The sequence below is a fragment of the Leucoraja erinacea genome, chromosome 27 (genome assembly GCF_028641065.1).
Source record: "Leucoraja erinacea ecotype New England chromosome 27, Leri_hhj_1, whole genome shotgun sequence".
In the NCBI taxonomy this organism is placed as follows: Eukaryota; Metazoa; Chordata; class Chondrichthyes; order Rajiformes; family Rajidae; genus Leucoraja; species Leucoraja erinaceus.
This window is the reverse complement of record NC_073403.1, coordinates 4,610,315-4,624,917: the sequence shown is the minus strand read 5'-3', so window position 1 is coordinate 4,624,917 and position 14,603 is coordinate 4,610,315. Positions and strand designations below refer to the sequence as shown.

The 14,603-nt window shown below is 41.0% G+C and overlaps 1 protein-coding gene across 3 annotated transcripts in view; it reads right to left on the bottom strand.

Moving 5' to 3' along the window:
* Window positions 1-14,603, bottom strand: part of npepps (aminopeptidase puromycin sensitive) — a 159,106-nt gene that overhangs the window by 73,115 nt on the left and 71,388 nt on the right. For all 3 annotated transcript variants that reach the window (XM_055656842.1, XM_055656843.1, XM_055656844.1), the window contains one exon: window positions 8,641-8,755. In XM_055656842.1, coding sequence (XP_055512817.1) covers window positions 8,641-8,755 — 115 coding nt within the window. The remainder of the gene's footprint in view (window positions 1-8,640; window positions 8,756-14,603) is intronic.

Sequence of the window (14,603 nt, the reverse complement as noted above, 5' to 3'; positions counted from 1 at the left end):
ACGAGAGAGCTGGCTATTTTAGACTGGGTATTGAGTAATGAGGAAGGGTTAGTTAGTAGTCTTGTTGTGCGTGGCCCCTTGGGCAAGAGCGACCATAATATGGTTGAGTTCTTCATTAGGATGGAGAGTGATATTGTTAATTCAGAAACAATGGTTTTGAACTTAAAGAAAGGTAACTTTGAGGGTATGAGACGTGAATTGGCCAAGATTAACTGGCAATTAATTCTAAAAGGGTTGACGGTGGATATGCAATGGAAGACATTTAAAGATTACATGGATGAACTACAAAAATTGTTCATCCCAGTTTGGCAAAAGAATAAATCAGGGAAGGTAGTGCATCCGTGGATAACAAGGGAAATCAGGGATAGTATCAAAGCGAAGGATGATGCGTACAAATTAGCCAGAAAAAGCAGCATACCGGAGGACTGGGAGAAATTCAGAGACCAGCAGAGGAGGACGAAGGGCTTATTAGGAAAGGATAAATGGATTATGAAAGAAAACTGGCAGGGAACATAAAAACTGACTGTAAAAGTTTTTATAGATATGTGAAAAGAAAGAGATGAGTTAAAACAAATGTAGGTCCCTTGCAGTCAGAAACAGGTGAGTTGATCATGGGGAACAAGGATATGGCAGACCAATTGAATAACTACTTTGGTTTCGTCTTCACAAAGGAAGACATAAATAATCTGCCGGAAATAGCAGGGGCCCGCGGGTCAAAGGAGTTGGAGGAATTGAGTGAAATCCAGGTTAGTCGGGACGTGGTGTTGGGTAAATTGAATGGATTAAAGGCCGATAAATCCCCAGGGCCAGATGGGCTGCATACCACTGTACTTAAGGAAGTAGCTCCAGAAATAGTGGATGCATTAGTAATAATCTTTCAAAACTCTTTAGATTCTGGAGTAGTTCCTGAGGATTGGTGGGTAGCAAACGTAACCCCACTTTTTAAGAAGGGAGGGAAAGAGAAAACGGGGAATTACAGACCAGTTAGTCTAACATCGGTAGTGGGGAATCCGCTAGTCAGTTATTAAAGATGGGATAGCAGCACATTTGGAAAGTGGTGAAATCATTGGACAAAGTCAGCATGGATTTACGAAAGGTAAATCATGTCTGACGAATCTTATAGAATTTTTCGAGGATGTAACTAGTAGCGTGGTTAGGGGAGAACCAGTGGATGTGGTGTATCTGGACTTCCAGAAGGCTTTCGACAAGGTCCCACATAAGAGATTAGTATACAAACTTAAAGTACACGGCATTGGGGGTTCAGTATTGATGTGGATAGAGAACTGGCTGGCAAACAGGAAGCAAAGAGTAGGAGTAAACGGGTTCTTTTCACAATGGCAGGCAGTGACTAGTGGGGTACCGCAAGGCTCAGTGCTGGGACCCCAGCTATTTACAATATATATTAATGATCTGGATGAGGGAATTGAAGGCAATATCTCCAAGTTTGCGGATGACACTAAGCTGGGGGGCAGTGTTAGCTGTGAGGAGGATGCTAGGAGACTGCAAGGAGACTTGGATAGGCTGGGTGAGTGGGCAGATGTTTGGAAAATGCAGTATAATGTGGATAAATGTGAGGTTATCCATTTTGGTGGGAAAAACAGGAAAGCAGACTATTATCTAAATGGTGGCCGATTGGGAAAGGGGGAGATGCAGCGAGACCTGGGTGTCATGGTACACCAGTCATTGAAGGTAGGCATGCAGGTGCAGCAGGCAGTAAAGAAAGCGAATGGTATGTTGGTTTTCATAGCAAAAGGATTTGAGTATAGGAGCAGGGGGGTTCTATTGAAGTTGTACAGGGTCTTGGTGAGACCACACCTGGAGTATTGCGTACAGTTTTGGTCTCCAAATCTGAGGAAGGACATTATTGCCATAGAGGGAGTGCAGAGAAGGTTCACCAGACTGATTCCTGGGATGTCAGGACTGTCTTATGAAGAAAAGACTGGATAGACTTGGTTTATACTCTCTAGAATTTAGGAGATTGAGAGGGGATCTTATAGAAACTTACAAAATTCTTAAGGGGGTGGACAGGCTAGATGCAGGAAGATTGTTCCCAATCTTGGGGAAGTCCAGGACAAGGGGTCACAGCTTAAGGATAAGGGGGAAATCCTTTAAAACCGAGATGAGGAGAACTTTTTTCACACAGAGAGTGGTGAATCTCTGGAACTCTCTGCCACAGAGGGTAGTTGAGGCCAGTTCATTGGCTATATTTAAGGGGGCCAAGGGGATCAGAGGGTATGGAGAGAAGGCAGGTACTGGATACCGAGTTGGATGATCAGCCATGATCATATTGAATGGCGGTGCAGGCTCGAGGGGCCGAATGGCCTACTCCTGCACCTAATTTCTATGTTTCTATGATCATGGCTTATCTAAATAGGTCTCAACTACAGTGCCAATTCTCCATTTCCCTCTGTTCCTTGATCGATCAAATGTTAATCCACATCCACACTAAATACTTCTATTGATGCAGCTTCCACCAGGGCAAGGAATTCCAGAGATTCACCACTCTCTAGACGAAGAAAATTCTATGCATCTCAGTTTTAAATGACAGGCCTTTGTCATGAAGTCAGATTCTACATTCAAGACAGTCCTACTGGTGAAAACATCCCAACACCTACTCTATTCAGTACTGTTCAGTTCTTATACATTTGATTAAGGTCACCCTCATTCTTCAAAACTCCAAGGAATATCGGCTTCAACTATTTGGTCTTTCTTTGGTGGACTACCCTCTCATCCCAGGAACTAGCCTGGTGAATTTCCTTTGGATCATCACCAAAGGATCTTTTAAAAAAAAAAGATTATCTTCCCCCTACTGCAGCAACTCACCCACTAGGGCCAAGCTAGGATGCTGTCAGATTCACCACTACCTCATTACAGACATTGGACTTTGTCTCTGGAACTATACAATGCTGAGAATTATATTTGGCACTTGTAATCTTTCTTATTGTTCTACCTATTGTACTCGGGTCCGGCTCTATTGTATTCATGTATAGTATTATCCGATTTGATTGGATAGCATGCATACCAAAGTTTCTCACTGTCCCTCGATACACACGACAATAATAAACCTAAACCTATCCATTCGGGCCACTGCTCTGGTCAATTCTTTTTATTTCTCTTATTTCCCTCTTAACTTTCTGCAAATGATGTTGCCTCTTTCCCTGCAACTCAGCTTTCCCTGCCCTTCTTGACTTTCCCATTTCTCGATTCTGAAGGCACTTGCCCTGCCCGCCCTACTAAACTTTGTACCACATCTCTAATTTAACCATCCCCTGCTGCCCAGCAAGGCTAGACTCCCTCTTGAAAACACCAGCTGCACAATATGCCTCTTTGCATTCTCTTAAAGATCATCATTTTTTGCTTCCTGACACCAAGCAGAATTATCCCATCTTGCACTTTCACTAAACTCCCAGAAGAGGCTTTCCAAAACTCTCCAGACAATATTCTGCCCGATTTTAAAATAGAGTACATGATAATTTTTATTTGGTCAGATATCATTTGAAATGTACATCCTATTATTAACCAAGGGAAAACAGATGACAAACTATTTCAAAAGCGAGTACATCTGTATATGGTTCTCCATCAGCTGAATTTATTACAATTACACTATTGTAGGGAAATATTAAGACTCCAGCTGCTGTTTTAATTTTATGGCTTGGCTCAGTACAAATTCATATCTTCAATAATGGGACAAAACCCACAAAAATAGGCAGGAAAGCCATCAGACACAAATGTAGACACGGGCCGATATGGCAATTACCTGCTCGATTCTCCATCGGTATTTGGGGACTAGAACAGAGTGTAAATAAAACTTGCTCTTTGCAAGTAATAGTCTCGCTATCAACAGCCTTTACAAATATGGATAGACAACATAGCATTGTAGAAAAACCTGTCCTGCCAGCCAGCTAAAACGAGATACGGGTAACTTTATAGCTTTCAAAAAAGATTAAAATGAAGTTTTCACTTGAAGCAGAATATAGAGTGGGGGATAATGGCAGCAATTTTTTTTTAAAGCTATATTTTGTACTTTGGACTTTCCTCCATAATGTTGAAATATTTCACATAACCAGCAAATGAGATTAGAGTTTGGAAAAACTGAAAGGTCAAATTTATCTTCAAATAAATCTGCAAAGTGTGAATTAAAGGTACAAATAATAGCAAATGGAGCTAATTTAATTGCTGTTTTTATAGAAACATGTTTGCATGGTGATCAAACTTGTGAACTAAATATCCTTGGGTATTTGCCGTTTAGGTAGATCAGGTAGGGGGAGTTCCCTCCGCCAAGGGTACCATGTAATCCCGTGCTACCTGCTCCATGGTCGGATAGTCGGCAACTAAACAGTCTCCCCCACCTGGTTTGCCAGGTGAGGAGGGGGCTGTGGACCCCCAGCAGGACCAAAAACAAGACCCGTCAAAAGGCGGATGAGCTTCTAGCGAGCCAACGGCCATCCACACTTCAGTAGAAGTTGCGATCATTGTCATACACAGCATTGTAAGGAATGATGATAAAGCACACACACACACCAAAATTCTATACTTTCAGCGCAGTGGAAGTCCGCAGGAACTGGAGGACAGAGATGCGTGGTGCGTCCGTCACCGTCGGTAACCAGCACCACTGCGTCACTGTGATGATGATGTAGGTTAAAGCTAAAAAGATGTGAAAAATGCTACTACAAACGGACTGAAAGGACCTTGGCTTCGGAGGTTCTTCTTCAGAATTAGAATCACTTTTGATGAAGTTATAGAGTAGCAGGGGCAGAAAGCATTGACGAGAGTTGTTCATAGATCTCCAAATAGTAGTTGTGATGAAGGGTTTCATATACACGTGCAAATTAAATGCACGTGCGACACAGATAATATAGTAAATCGCGGGGAACTTTAATTTGCATGCAGATTGAACAAACCAAATTGTATTACGAAATAACTTCTGGAACATGTACAAAATGAATTGCTAGGTCAGTCTGTTGAGGAATTGATGAGGGAACAGCCCATTTTAGATCTTGTTCTGACCACCAAAAGGTAAATTAATACTTTTTTGTAAAAGGGAACCCTAGAAAAGAATGCAAAGTTCTAACAAATTCTTATGGTCACTAAGACCACAGCTCACTGTGAGTTGAGAATTCCAAAGATTCTCAGCCCTCAGCGAAGAAATTCCTCATCTTCAACTAATTCTGATTCTATGAATGCTGCCCCTTATTCTTAAAATATAAGCCTGAATAACATACTTTTAGTCTGTCTTCATGGAAAGCTAAAAAAATTTGCCAAAAACACAAAATATTGTAGCAGGAATTGGACATTTAGCCCTTCATACCTGCTCCACCAATCAATAATACCAACAGAACCTCTATTTCAATACTATATTCCTGCTTCCTCCCCATATTCTTTCATACCCTTTGTACACAGAAATTTAGCTTCCTCAAATATATTTAGCAAATCGGTATTCACAGAAAACAGGGGAGTACAGTCCTGTTAGCCAATTGGGTGACGTTTTGGGTCGAGATCCTTCTTCAGACTGAAGAAGGGTCTCGGCCAGAAACGTCACCCATTCCTTCTCTCCAGATGCTGCCTCACTCGCTGAGTTACTCCAGCATTTTGTGTCTACCTTCGATTTCAACCAGCATCTGCAGTTCTTTCTTACACACCTGTATGCCTATTAGTGGCCAGTTCTCCACGATCCCATGTGATCTAATTACTATAAGCCCTTGCCAGAGTCTACGTAGCCAAGTCTATTGCCTACATTCGTCAATTCTCTTCATCACCTGTTCAAAACGCTCAAATATGAGATAATTTTCAATGCATGAACATGCCTAACCAGAATATCAGAATAATGCTGAATATCCCTAATCAATCCTTGCTTTTCCAAATGCAGGTTGTTTTGGTCTCTCAGAATCGCTTCCAGTGATCTCCCCACTTACCTGGAATTCCCTGACGCGAGCTTGCATCCCATCTTAAATAAAGTCACTACATTAGCCACCATCTGGTCTTTTGGTCCCTCACCTATACTAAAGATGATGCAAACATTTCTGCCAGACCCCTGTAATTTCTTTCCTAGCTTCCCATAATGTACGAGGATTAACATGGTCAGGCCTTGTGATTATTCCATTTTAATTTACCTTAAGACCCATAGGACCTCCTATTTTGTAATGTGGATATGCTCCAATCGAAGGAATAGAAGAGAAGCAAAGATGTCTTATCTTACTACAACTAAATGGGTCAATTTGGCTCCATACCCAAGATCATTGCACACAATTTTGGTCTCCTTACCTAAATAGAGATTGGTGCAATGAAGGCAAGAGTTCATCAGAATGCTTCTTGCCTGGTGGGGATGTTACATGTGGAGAGGTGAAATTGGCTGGGACTATTTTTCAGAGTATAGAAGACCTCACTGAAACTAACAAATATGTACAGCACTGAACAATGCAGACTCAGGGAGGATGATTCGCTGGCTGAAGTGACCAAACCAAGTAGTGTCCTGTCACACACACTCTCCTCTCTTCCTCTGTTTCCCCCTCCCCCCATTCAGTTCCATCTGCTCATCCCCTACACACACACACACATCTTCTGGCAATCCTTTCATTTCCCCCAAACGGTTACTTAACAGATTCTGCATCTACAGCTGCCTATTTCTACTTCTCATCTTCCAACCTCCCTTTTTTCACCCCACCTGCCACTTTTTTCGACTTCCTTCATTCTCCATCTATCACCCAGCATTTTGTTGACTCCATCCCTCCTGATCCTTGTCTATTACCTCTCCTTCCCCTGGTTCCACTCATCACCTGCCTGCCCCTGCCTCTCATCTCTTTTCCCCCCCTCTACATGCTTGAACTGCTGAGCTCCTCCAGCAGTTTGATTTTCTTGTTCCAGATTCTAGCATCTGCAGTCGCTTGCATACATGTGTGAGCCTTGAAATAAATATACAAATAAGGAGAAGCTGTGTTTTGGATTGAAATGTTAATGAAGCTGAAATCCAAGCCACAAGTATGTGATGTGGGCACTGTGACCAGAGTTAAAAAGTCCTTCTACAACGGAATACATATGGACTTGATTAAACCAGCATTAATATTTTCAGTTTCAAAGTAAACTGCCACAGAGGGTAGTTGAGGCCAGTTCATTGGCTATATTTAAGAGGGAGTTAGATGTGGTCCTTGTGGCTAAGGGGATCAGAGGGTATGGAGAGAAGGCAGGTACCAGATACCGAGTTGGATGATCAGCCATGATCATATTGAATGGCGGTGCAGGCTCGAAGGGCCGAATGGCCTACTCCTGCACCTATTTGCTATCTATGTATCTATGTAAATGCTACTTTGGAAAGGATGCTCATCAACACCAATCAGGATGTTATCAAATCCATTTAATTAGGTTATAATCTCTCCTAATTTTAATTTTACACATACATCAAGCACCTCGTGTTTGCTCTTCTACACATTTTCAGAGGGGACCAACACTAGGATAGCAATGGTATTTTCAGGCTGACCATTAGCTACTTGGCTATGAAGTGCATTCAAGATGGCTAGTGTCAGTAAAGTACTTAGCTACAGTAAACATGCCGGCATGATTTCTTTCAAAGGAGAGTTCAATAGACTGCTGAAAACAACCATACCCGTATTTAGATAATGACACCACTATATAAACGGCACAGAAAATCAGAACAGACTGCCGACTCAGCAGTAACTTAACCAGATAACTTTTGCTAGACCTAGCAAAAATTGTGCTCTGACAAGATAATGAAATTTGACAGTGCCTTCAACCTGAAACATTACCTTTGGTTCTCTTCACGCAGAAATGACCTGACCTGACCTGCTGAGTATTTTCACATTCACAGTTTTTATTTTACTCTGACAGGGCAACTAACTCAACCATAACACATGCAGCCAGCAACTGGTGTTCACACACATATCGGAAGAAATGTTGTTCCATGGGTCAGCAGATAAGACACTGCTTCACATGTAGAGAGCATGCAGGTGTGGGTGCAAGCACAAGAGTTCTCTCATCGGATTCAGCTCACCGACACATAAATTATGGATGGATTCCATATTGAAGAATAGATCTAGAATTTCAGCAAAACAAGACATCAAAACACAGCTTCTCTTGCAAGATCCTGGCTGACATTACCATAGCAGCTTGGGAAATAGTTACCCCACAGGAGCTTAGATACAGCTACAAATTGCAATATATATTCTGAGAAAATAAGTCATAAACTACAATATATATAATATGTAATATACACCTCAAGAAAATTAGGAGGGACAACAGTTGACCTACTCTCTTCCTTGCCTGGGTGGAGTAAATGGTTCCAATTAGGCAGTTCCAGTGTGAAATAGTTACATTTTTCATAAACATAGCAAAAGAAAGACAATTTTTGGTTAGATACAAAGCATACAATTCAAATGGTGCTGAATACAAGTTAACAAACATCATTAGAATCAGCATCAAATCTATTGAAAATTGCAGTGCCCACCTTCTCCAACTTCCATTATATTTCAAGTTTGAATGACTTTGATTTAAAATACAATGATTCACTGGTGCGCGGAAATCCTGAGAAGCAAGCAAGCCTTTGCCTGGAGACGGGTCTCTTGTTTAAAGCAGAACAAGCTGAGTTTTCACAAATGCACTCTCTTTATTTTCCAAAGATTAGAATATTACCATAGTGACGAGGTTTCCAAACCACTGATGAGCAAGCTCATGGCCGACTACCAAAGCAACCCACTGTTTTGATGATGAGCAGGAATTTTTTGGATCAATCAAGAGGGCCGTTTCTCTGGAGAAAAGAACAGCAAGTGATACATTTCAGTAAACAAGGATCGCATCTCAAAAGGTATATATTATTTTTTCCTCATGTGTTTGTGGGATTTGAGGTTTAAAGAGTAGGCTAATATTTAACGCCGATCATTAATTGTGTCAAAAGTTTGCTGGATTATTTTAGAGGGCAGTTAAGAGTATTTTCTTGTGGATATGGATCCCATAACAACATGGTATTGGGAAGAAATAATGGGAATGTCAAAAAGGTATGATCTTATTCAAAGAGAATTTTAATATACATGGTCCAGCAAAATTAGTTGGGCAGGGCTCATTGAGATGAGAGACTCTTGGCACAGCGCTCTTAGACTCTTAGTTAGCACAGCGCTCTTGGTTATACTGAACCCAATATTGTAACCTCATTCTAACCCCAAAATTGATCAAATACCACACTATAGTATCATGGCCATTAATTGTCCCTGGAGCAATTTTCTAATTGATGCTGTCTTCGCTGCAGAGAGATTTGATGAATAGTGAAACCCATAATACACATTTGCACTGAACATTTTTAAGTTACACAGAGATCATACTCCACCAATTTAACCTTATCCATAACAAATATTATGCCGATCCAAGTTAGAGCAATAAAGGCAATCAGTTCAATTACTGATGAATAGATCAGCAAATGGGATTAAAATTCATGAAAGCTGTCTGCTGCTCCCCTCTAGACTGATGGGTTCATGGTCTGTTATTGGTATGACACAGCTGGCCAAGATTCACATCAGGATTGAACACTAGCAGGCGTTAGCTTTAATAAAAGCACATCTCTCACCAGGTGTCTCTATCTCTCACCAGGTGTCACTGTCTATGAAACTGATAACTGCCTGCTTGACATTCAAGGTACAGATGATATGTTAATCTTTAAAAAAAAAGTTGAAACCTAATCTACCAATACTGCCCTACTTTGACAATTTTGTCAAAATGGAGATATTGCTTGTTTTAGGGTATTTGAGATATGCTCCACACAATGGTGAACAAAATAAGTCCTTCTCCAAGTACGATTTGAAAATATTTATACCAGAGAAGTAAGAAATTCCATGACAGAGAGCTGAAAGAAAAACACATTTTCCTCATTTACAAGAAAACGCCTTTCTGTCGGTTGCTTCCTTTTGTAGAATAGCTTGCTAATGAAAACTGGTCAACACCAGAATTCATCTTGTCCTTTCTGGTCAGTTGCAGAACAGCAAAATAATTTCTCCCAACTTCAAATTCTCTTTCAAATTTTCCCAAAATGCCTCTGATATATATTAGAAGCTAGTTAACAAGTGCCCTACTTGAATGGCCGTCTCTTCCTTACAAAGATAAAGTTAATTCTCAAATTCAGACTTGCTAAATGTGATCATTCCAACACAAATAGATTCACACCATGGTGCATAGTTGTGCACCCGCATATCAAGCAAACGGGCGGCAGAAGCAAAATCTTATTTTCTTCACTGCATTATCAAACATCAAGGAGAGTATTTATAGGAAGGCAATCAGGATAGTTGGACGTTTTCTTCAGAGAGTGGGGTGTGGGTGGGGGAGGAAAACAAGAGAAAAGATGAAAAATACATGTTAAAGTAAATACCTTCCAACATGAAGTGGTCAAATCAAAATGAAATTGAACAGAGAATGGCAAAAGTAACATATTTAAAAATAAGGAAACCAAGGAGAACTAAACAAGAAATTAGTAGCAATGGTAGTTCAGCTGATCCCTGCCCTGCCACTCAATAATTGTAGTGATTTACCCAGTCTCAACTCCTCTTCTGTACCATTCCCCAATCTTTCAAAAAGGTATCACCCTCCTTTTTAAATACTTCCAATGATCTAGATTCCACAACCTTGCACAGTGGAGAATTCCAGAGATTCACCATCTACAAGTAATATTCTGATGCATCCATTTTAAATTATCTTATAACTATGTCCCTTTGAGCTTAGCTCTCCCGTGAGTTGAATCATCGCGGAATTTACACTGTCATGCCAGCTTAGGATTTTACATCTTTCAATACAATCATGCACAATTTGCTTCAACTCCAATGAGGTCAAATTATTTTTAGCTGTTTTTAATAGAAAAACCTCATTTGAGGAATTATCCTAGTGAATCTTTAGTGCCCTGCACCCAAAGCTGTTTTTAATTAAGGGGATCAAAACAGTACAACAACCCTCTGCATAATTTTCCTTCTCCACTCCTAAACTGCAACCCCCTTACAATAAAGGCCACTCTCTTCCAATGCATTGATCAAAAGATAGGAAAGGGGCCTGGTGATTTTTCTCTGCAGCATGACATGAAGGTCTTTTTGATGGGCCATTCCCAGTTAACAGAACCCATGTCAGTAAGAGTGAAAGTCTTTTTTTTGTGAAAGGGAAATGGTGTTGCATCAGGTGAATGATTGCAGGAGTTTACTGGTAAGCAAGCCAGATAAGACGATTAATTCTAAAAATAATAAGGGCTTATGAAATAAATAGTGCCAGATCCCCCCCCCCCCCCCCCCAATTAATAATAGGATAGTTAAGAGTGCAGAATATTTCAGATAAAATTAAGTTCAAAAAAAATCTTTAAAATCTGGAGGCATATTTGTTCTTTACTTATATACTGAGAGACTCAGAGGGTGGTGGTATATGAAATAAGCTGCCAGGGGTGGTCGTTGAGGCAGGTACAATAACATTTAAAAGATATTTCGACAGGCATATGGATAGGAAATGGATTAGAGGGATAAGGGCCAAATGCAGGCAACTGGGACTAGCTTAGTTGGGGCATCTTGGTCGGCCTGGATGAATTGAGCTTAAGGGCCAGTTTCCATGCTGTACGACTATGATGTGTAAGGAGGAACTGCAGATGCTGGTTTAAACCGAAGATACACAAAAAGCTGGAGTAACTCAGCGGGACAGGCAGCATCTCTGGAGAGAAGGAATGGGTGACGTTTTGGGTCGAGGCCCTTCTTCAGACTGGTTAGGGATAAGAGAAACAAGCTCTAGATGTTGATGTGGAGAGATAAAGAACAATGAATGAAAAAGATGCAAAAAAAGTAATGATTATAAAGAAAACCAGCCACTGTAAGCTGTTTGTAGGGTGAAAATGAGAAGCTAGTACGACGAGAGGGAGAGAGATAGAGAGATAGAGAGGGAGAGAGGGATTGCCAGGGGCTACCTGAAGTGGGAGAAATCAACATTCATACCATTGGGCTGTAAGCTGCCCAAACGAAATACGAAATGCTGTTCCTCCAATTTGCATTTAGCCTCACTCTGACAATGGAGGAGACAGAGGACAGAAAAGTCTGTGTAGGAATGGGAAGAATTAAAGTGTCCAGCAAACGGGAGATCAAAGTGGGCTGAGCAAAGGTTTTCCGCGAAACGATCGCTTATCTGCGTTTGGTCTCTCCGATGTATAAGAGTCCACATCTTGAACAATGGATACAGTAGATGAGGTTGGAGGAGGTGCAAGTGAACCTCTGCCTAACCTGAAAGGACTGTCTGCATTCCTGGACAGAGCCGAGGAGGGAGGAGGAAAAGTGGACAGGTGTTGCATCTTCTGCGGGTGCAGGGGAAGGTACCTGGGTAGGGGGTGGTTTGGGTGGGAAGGGATGAGTTAACCAGGGAGGTGCGGAGGGAACGGTCTCTGCGGAAGGCGGAAAGGGGTAGAGATGGGAAAATGTGGCTAGTGGTGGGATCCCGTTGGAGGTAGAGGAAATTTGAGGATTAGGTTTTGTATGCCATTGGCTGATGGGGTGGAAGGTCCTGCAGTTCCTTCCTACACATCATAGTCATAGAGTCATACAGCATTGAACTGTAGAATAGATCATTGTTAGCTAGGGGAAGATGTCAACAAGGCATACAAAGTAATATTTAATCAGGAGGGCAGTCAAACCAGACAGAGAACTAGGATGGGGGGGGGGGGGGGGGGGGGGGGGGAGGAGAGGGAAAACAAGGGTTACTTGAAATTAGAGAAGTCAAAATTGGAGATTTGTAATAGAAAAAAGTACATATGGTTAAAGTGCATATTGTCAGATTTTAATCAATGCCACTTTTATACATTTTGTTTTTACCATGTAGAAATTACAGCAGTGTTTATACATAGTTCCTCCATTTCAGGGCACCATAATTAAATATTGCGGCATTGGATTAAACATAGGAAATAACCTATAGTGCTGATTCAGCAATGGATCATTACGTCTCAAAATTGAACACTTAGGGGAAAGCACAAAATGTACTCAGGTGTACGATTTTAATGCCAGACTTAACAACACCAGCACTGGCCAACCTGGCTGAATCCTGAAGGACCTAGATGTCAGAATGGGTCTCTGGCAGGCAGTGAATAAGAAGAAGAGGAATACATTTATTTAACCTGTCCTCACCAATCTACACCAAGCAGATGCATCTGCCGACATCAGCTTCACATAGCTCCTTTCACTGAGGACACATCCAAGTTGTTTGGTGCTACCATGATGCCAAATAGGATAGATTTAGAACAGATCCAGAGAGAATTGCATTCCACCAAATTAAATATTCTTAGTACTGCCCTTCTCCTACCATTATGTTGGGGACCAACTCTGATTTAATGAGTGTAGGAGGGCAAGGCAGAAGCAATGAGTAATTGAAAGAATAACATGCCAGTCTCCTAACCCTAACCCTAACACTGAACTAAATGCTAAACAGTGAAACTAACTTGAAAAGACAGTGCTAAGTAATCTTAAAACCAACAGATCAGAGCAAAGTTCTGCAGCCATCACACTGCTAAGAATTCACAGCTGGTTAAGAATAAGCAGCCTACAAGAGGAGGTTGCTTCAAGGAAGCTTTTCCATTCTTAACAATGTCAGATCTAGAATTTATCTGCTAGAAGCAGATAAATTGCTCGCGACCATCGTCAATTAAAAATATCCAGTACTCATTTATTTATCCTCTCAGGAGGCAGCCATCACAAAAGCTAGCTTTGAGTAAATATGATTCATCCCAAAAGATAAATTAATCCCCAAAGCAAGGGCTATGAATCTGACAACACCCTTGTTGCAACACCCACAAGGAAAGCTCGTATGGATTTTCCTAAACGTGGGTCTCTACAGCCTAGAGTAACAAGGACATCCATGCCTCAAACTCACACTATCTTGACTTTGAGAAACAGCACCTTCAACTTCCATTTGAAGTTATATAACATCCTGAAAAATCTAAGCAGGAGCTTTGCAAGAGCACCTTCAACATGCAAAAATGCAGAGGTTCAATAATGTGGCTCACCATCTTCTCAGAGACAATTACTGATGGTAAATAAATGCTGGCATGGCCAGCAATGCTCACATTCCATAAATGAACAAATCAAAACCCTGAAATAAAAGGAAAACGGATAAAAGGATAAAAGTTATCCACAATAATTTCCATCATTTGACCAGAACCAATTTTCACGTTGACCAATATTATTTATTTTAATGAAACATCAATCTAAAATGTCAACATTACTTCTTTCGAGGGAGATGCTGTCTGACCTGATAATGGTAACTTTTGTTTTATTGATCTGGAAGAGGTTTAAAAGGTTAGCTGAGTAACTATTGAAGTTAGCCAAATTGAAATGGCGTGAGTGCATTGGGCTCAGCAGCTACCAGCTGTCTCTTTCTCTGGACCTTAATCTAGATCTTAGCCACAGTTTGGATTAATCATCCCACCAGATCCCAAGAACTTTCCTTTCTCAAGATAATGGCTTTGGTGCAAGTCAATTAGAATGAGGCTTTCTTTCTCATCTGAAGAAAGCTCTCCCTCATCTAGATTTTTACGGGGTTAACTATAACCATCTTGCATTGAAGCAAGCATCAAATCATAGATATAGAAAATATCACTTCAGGGAAAC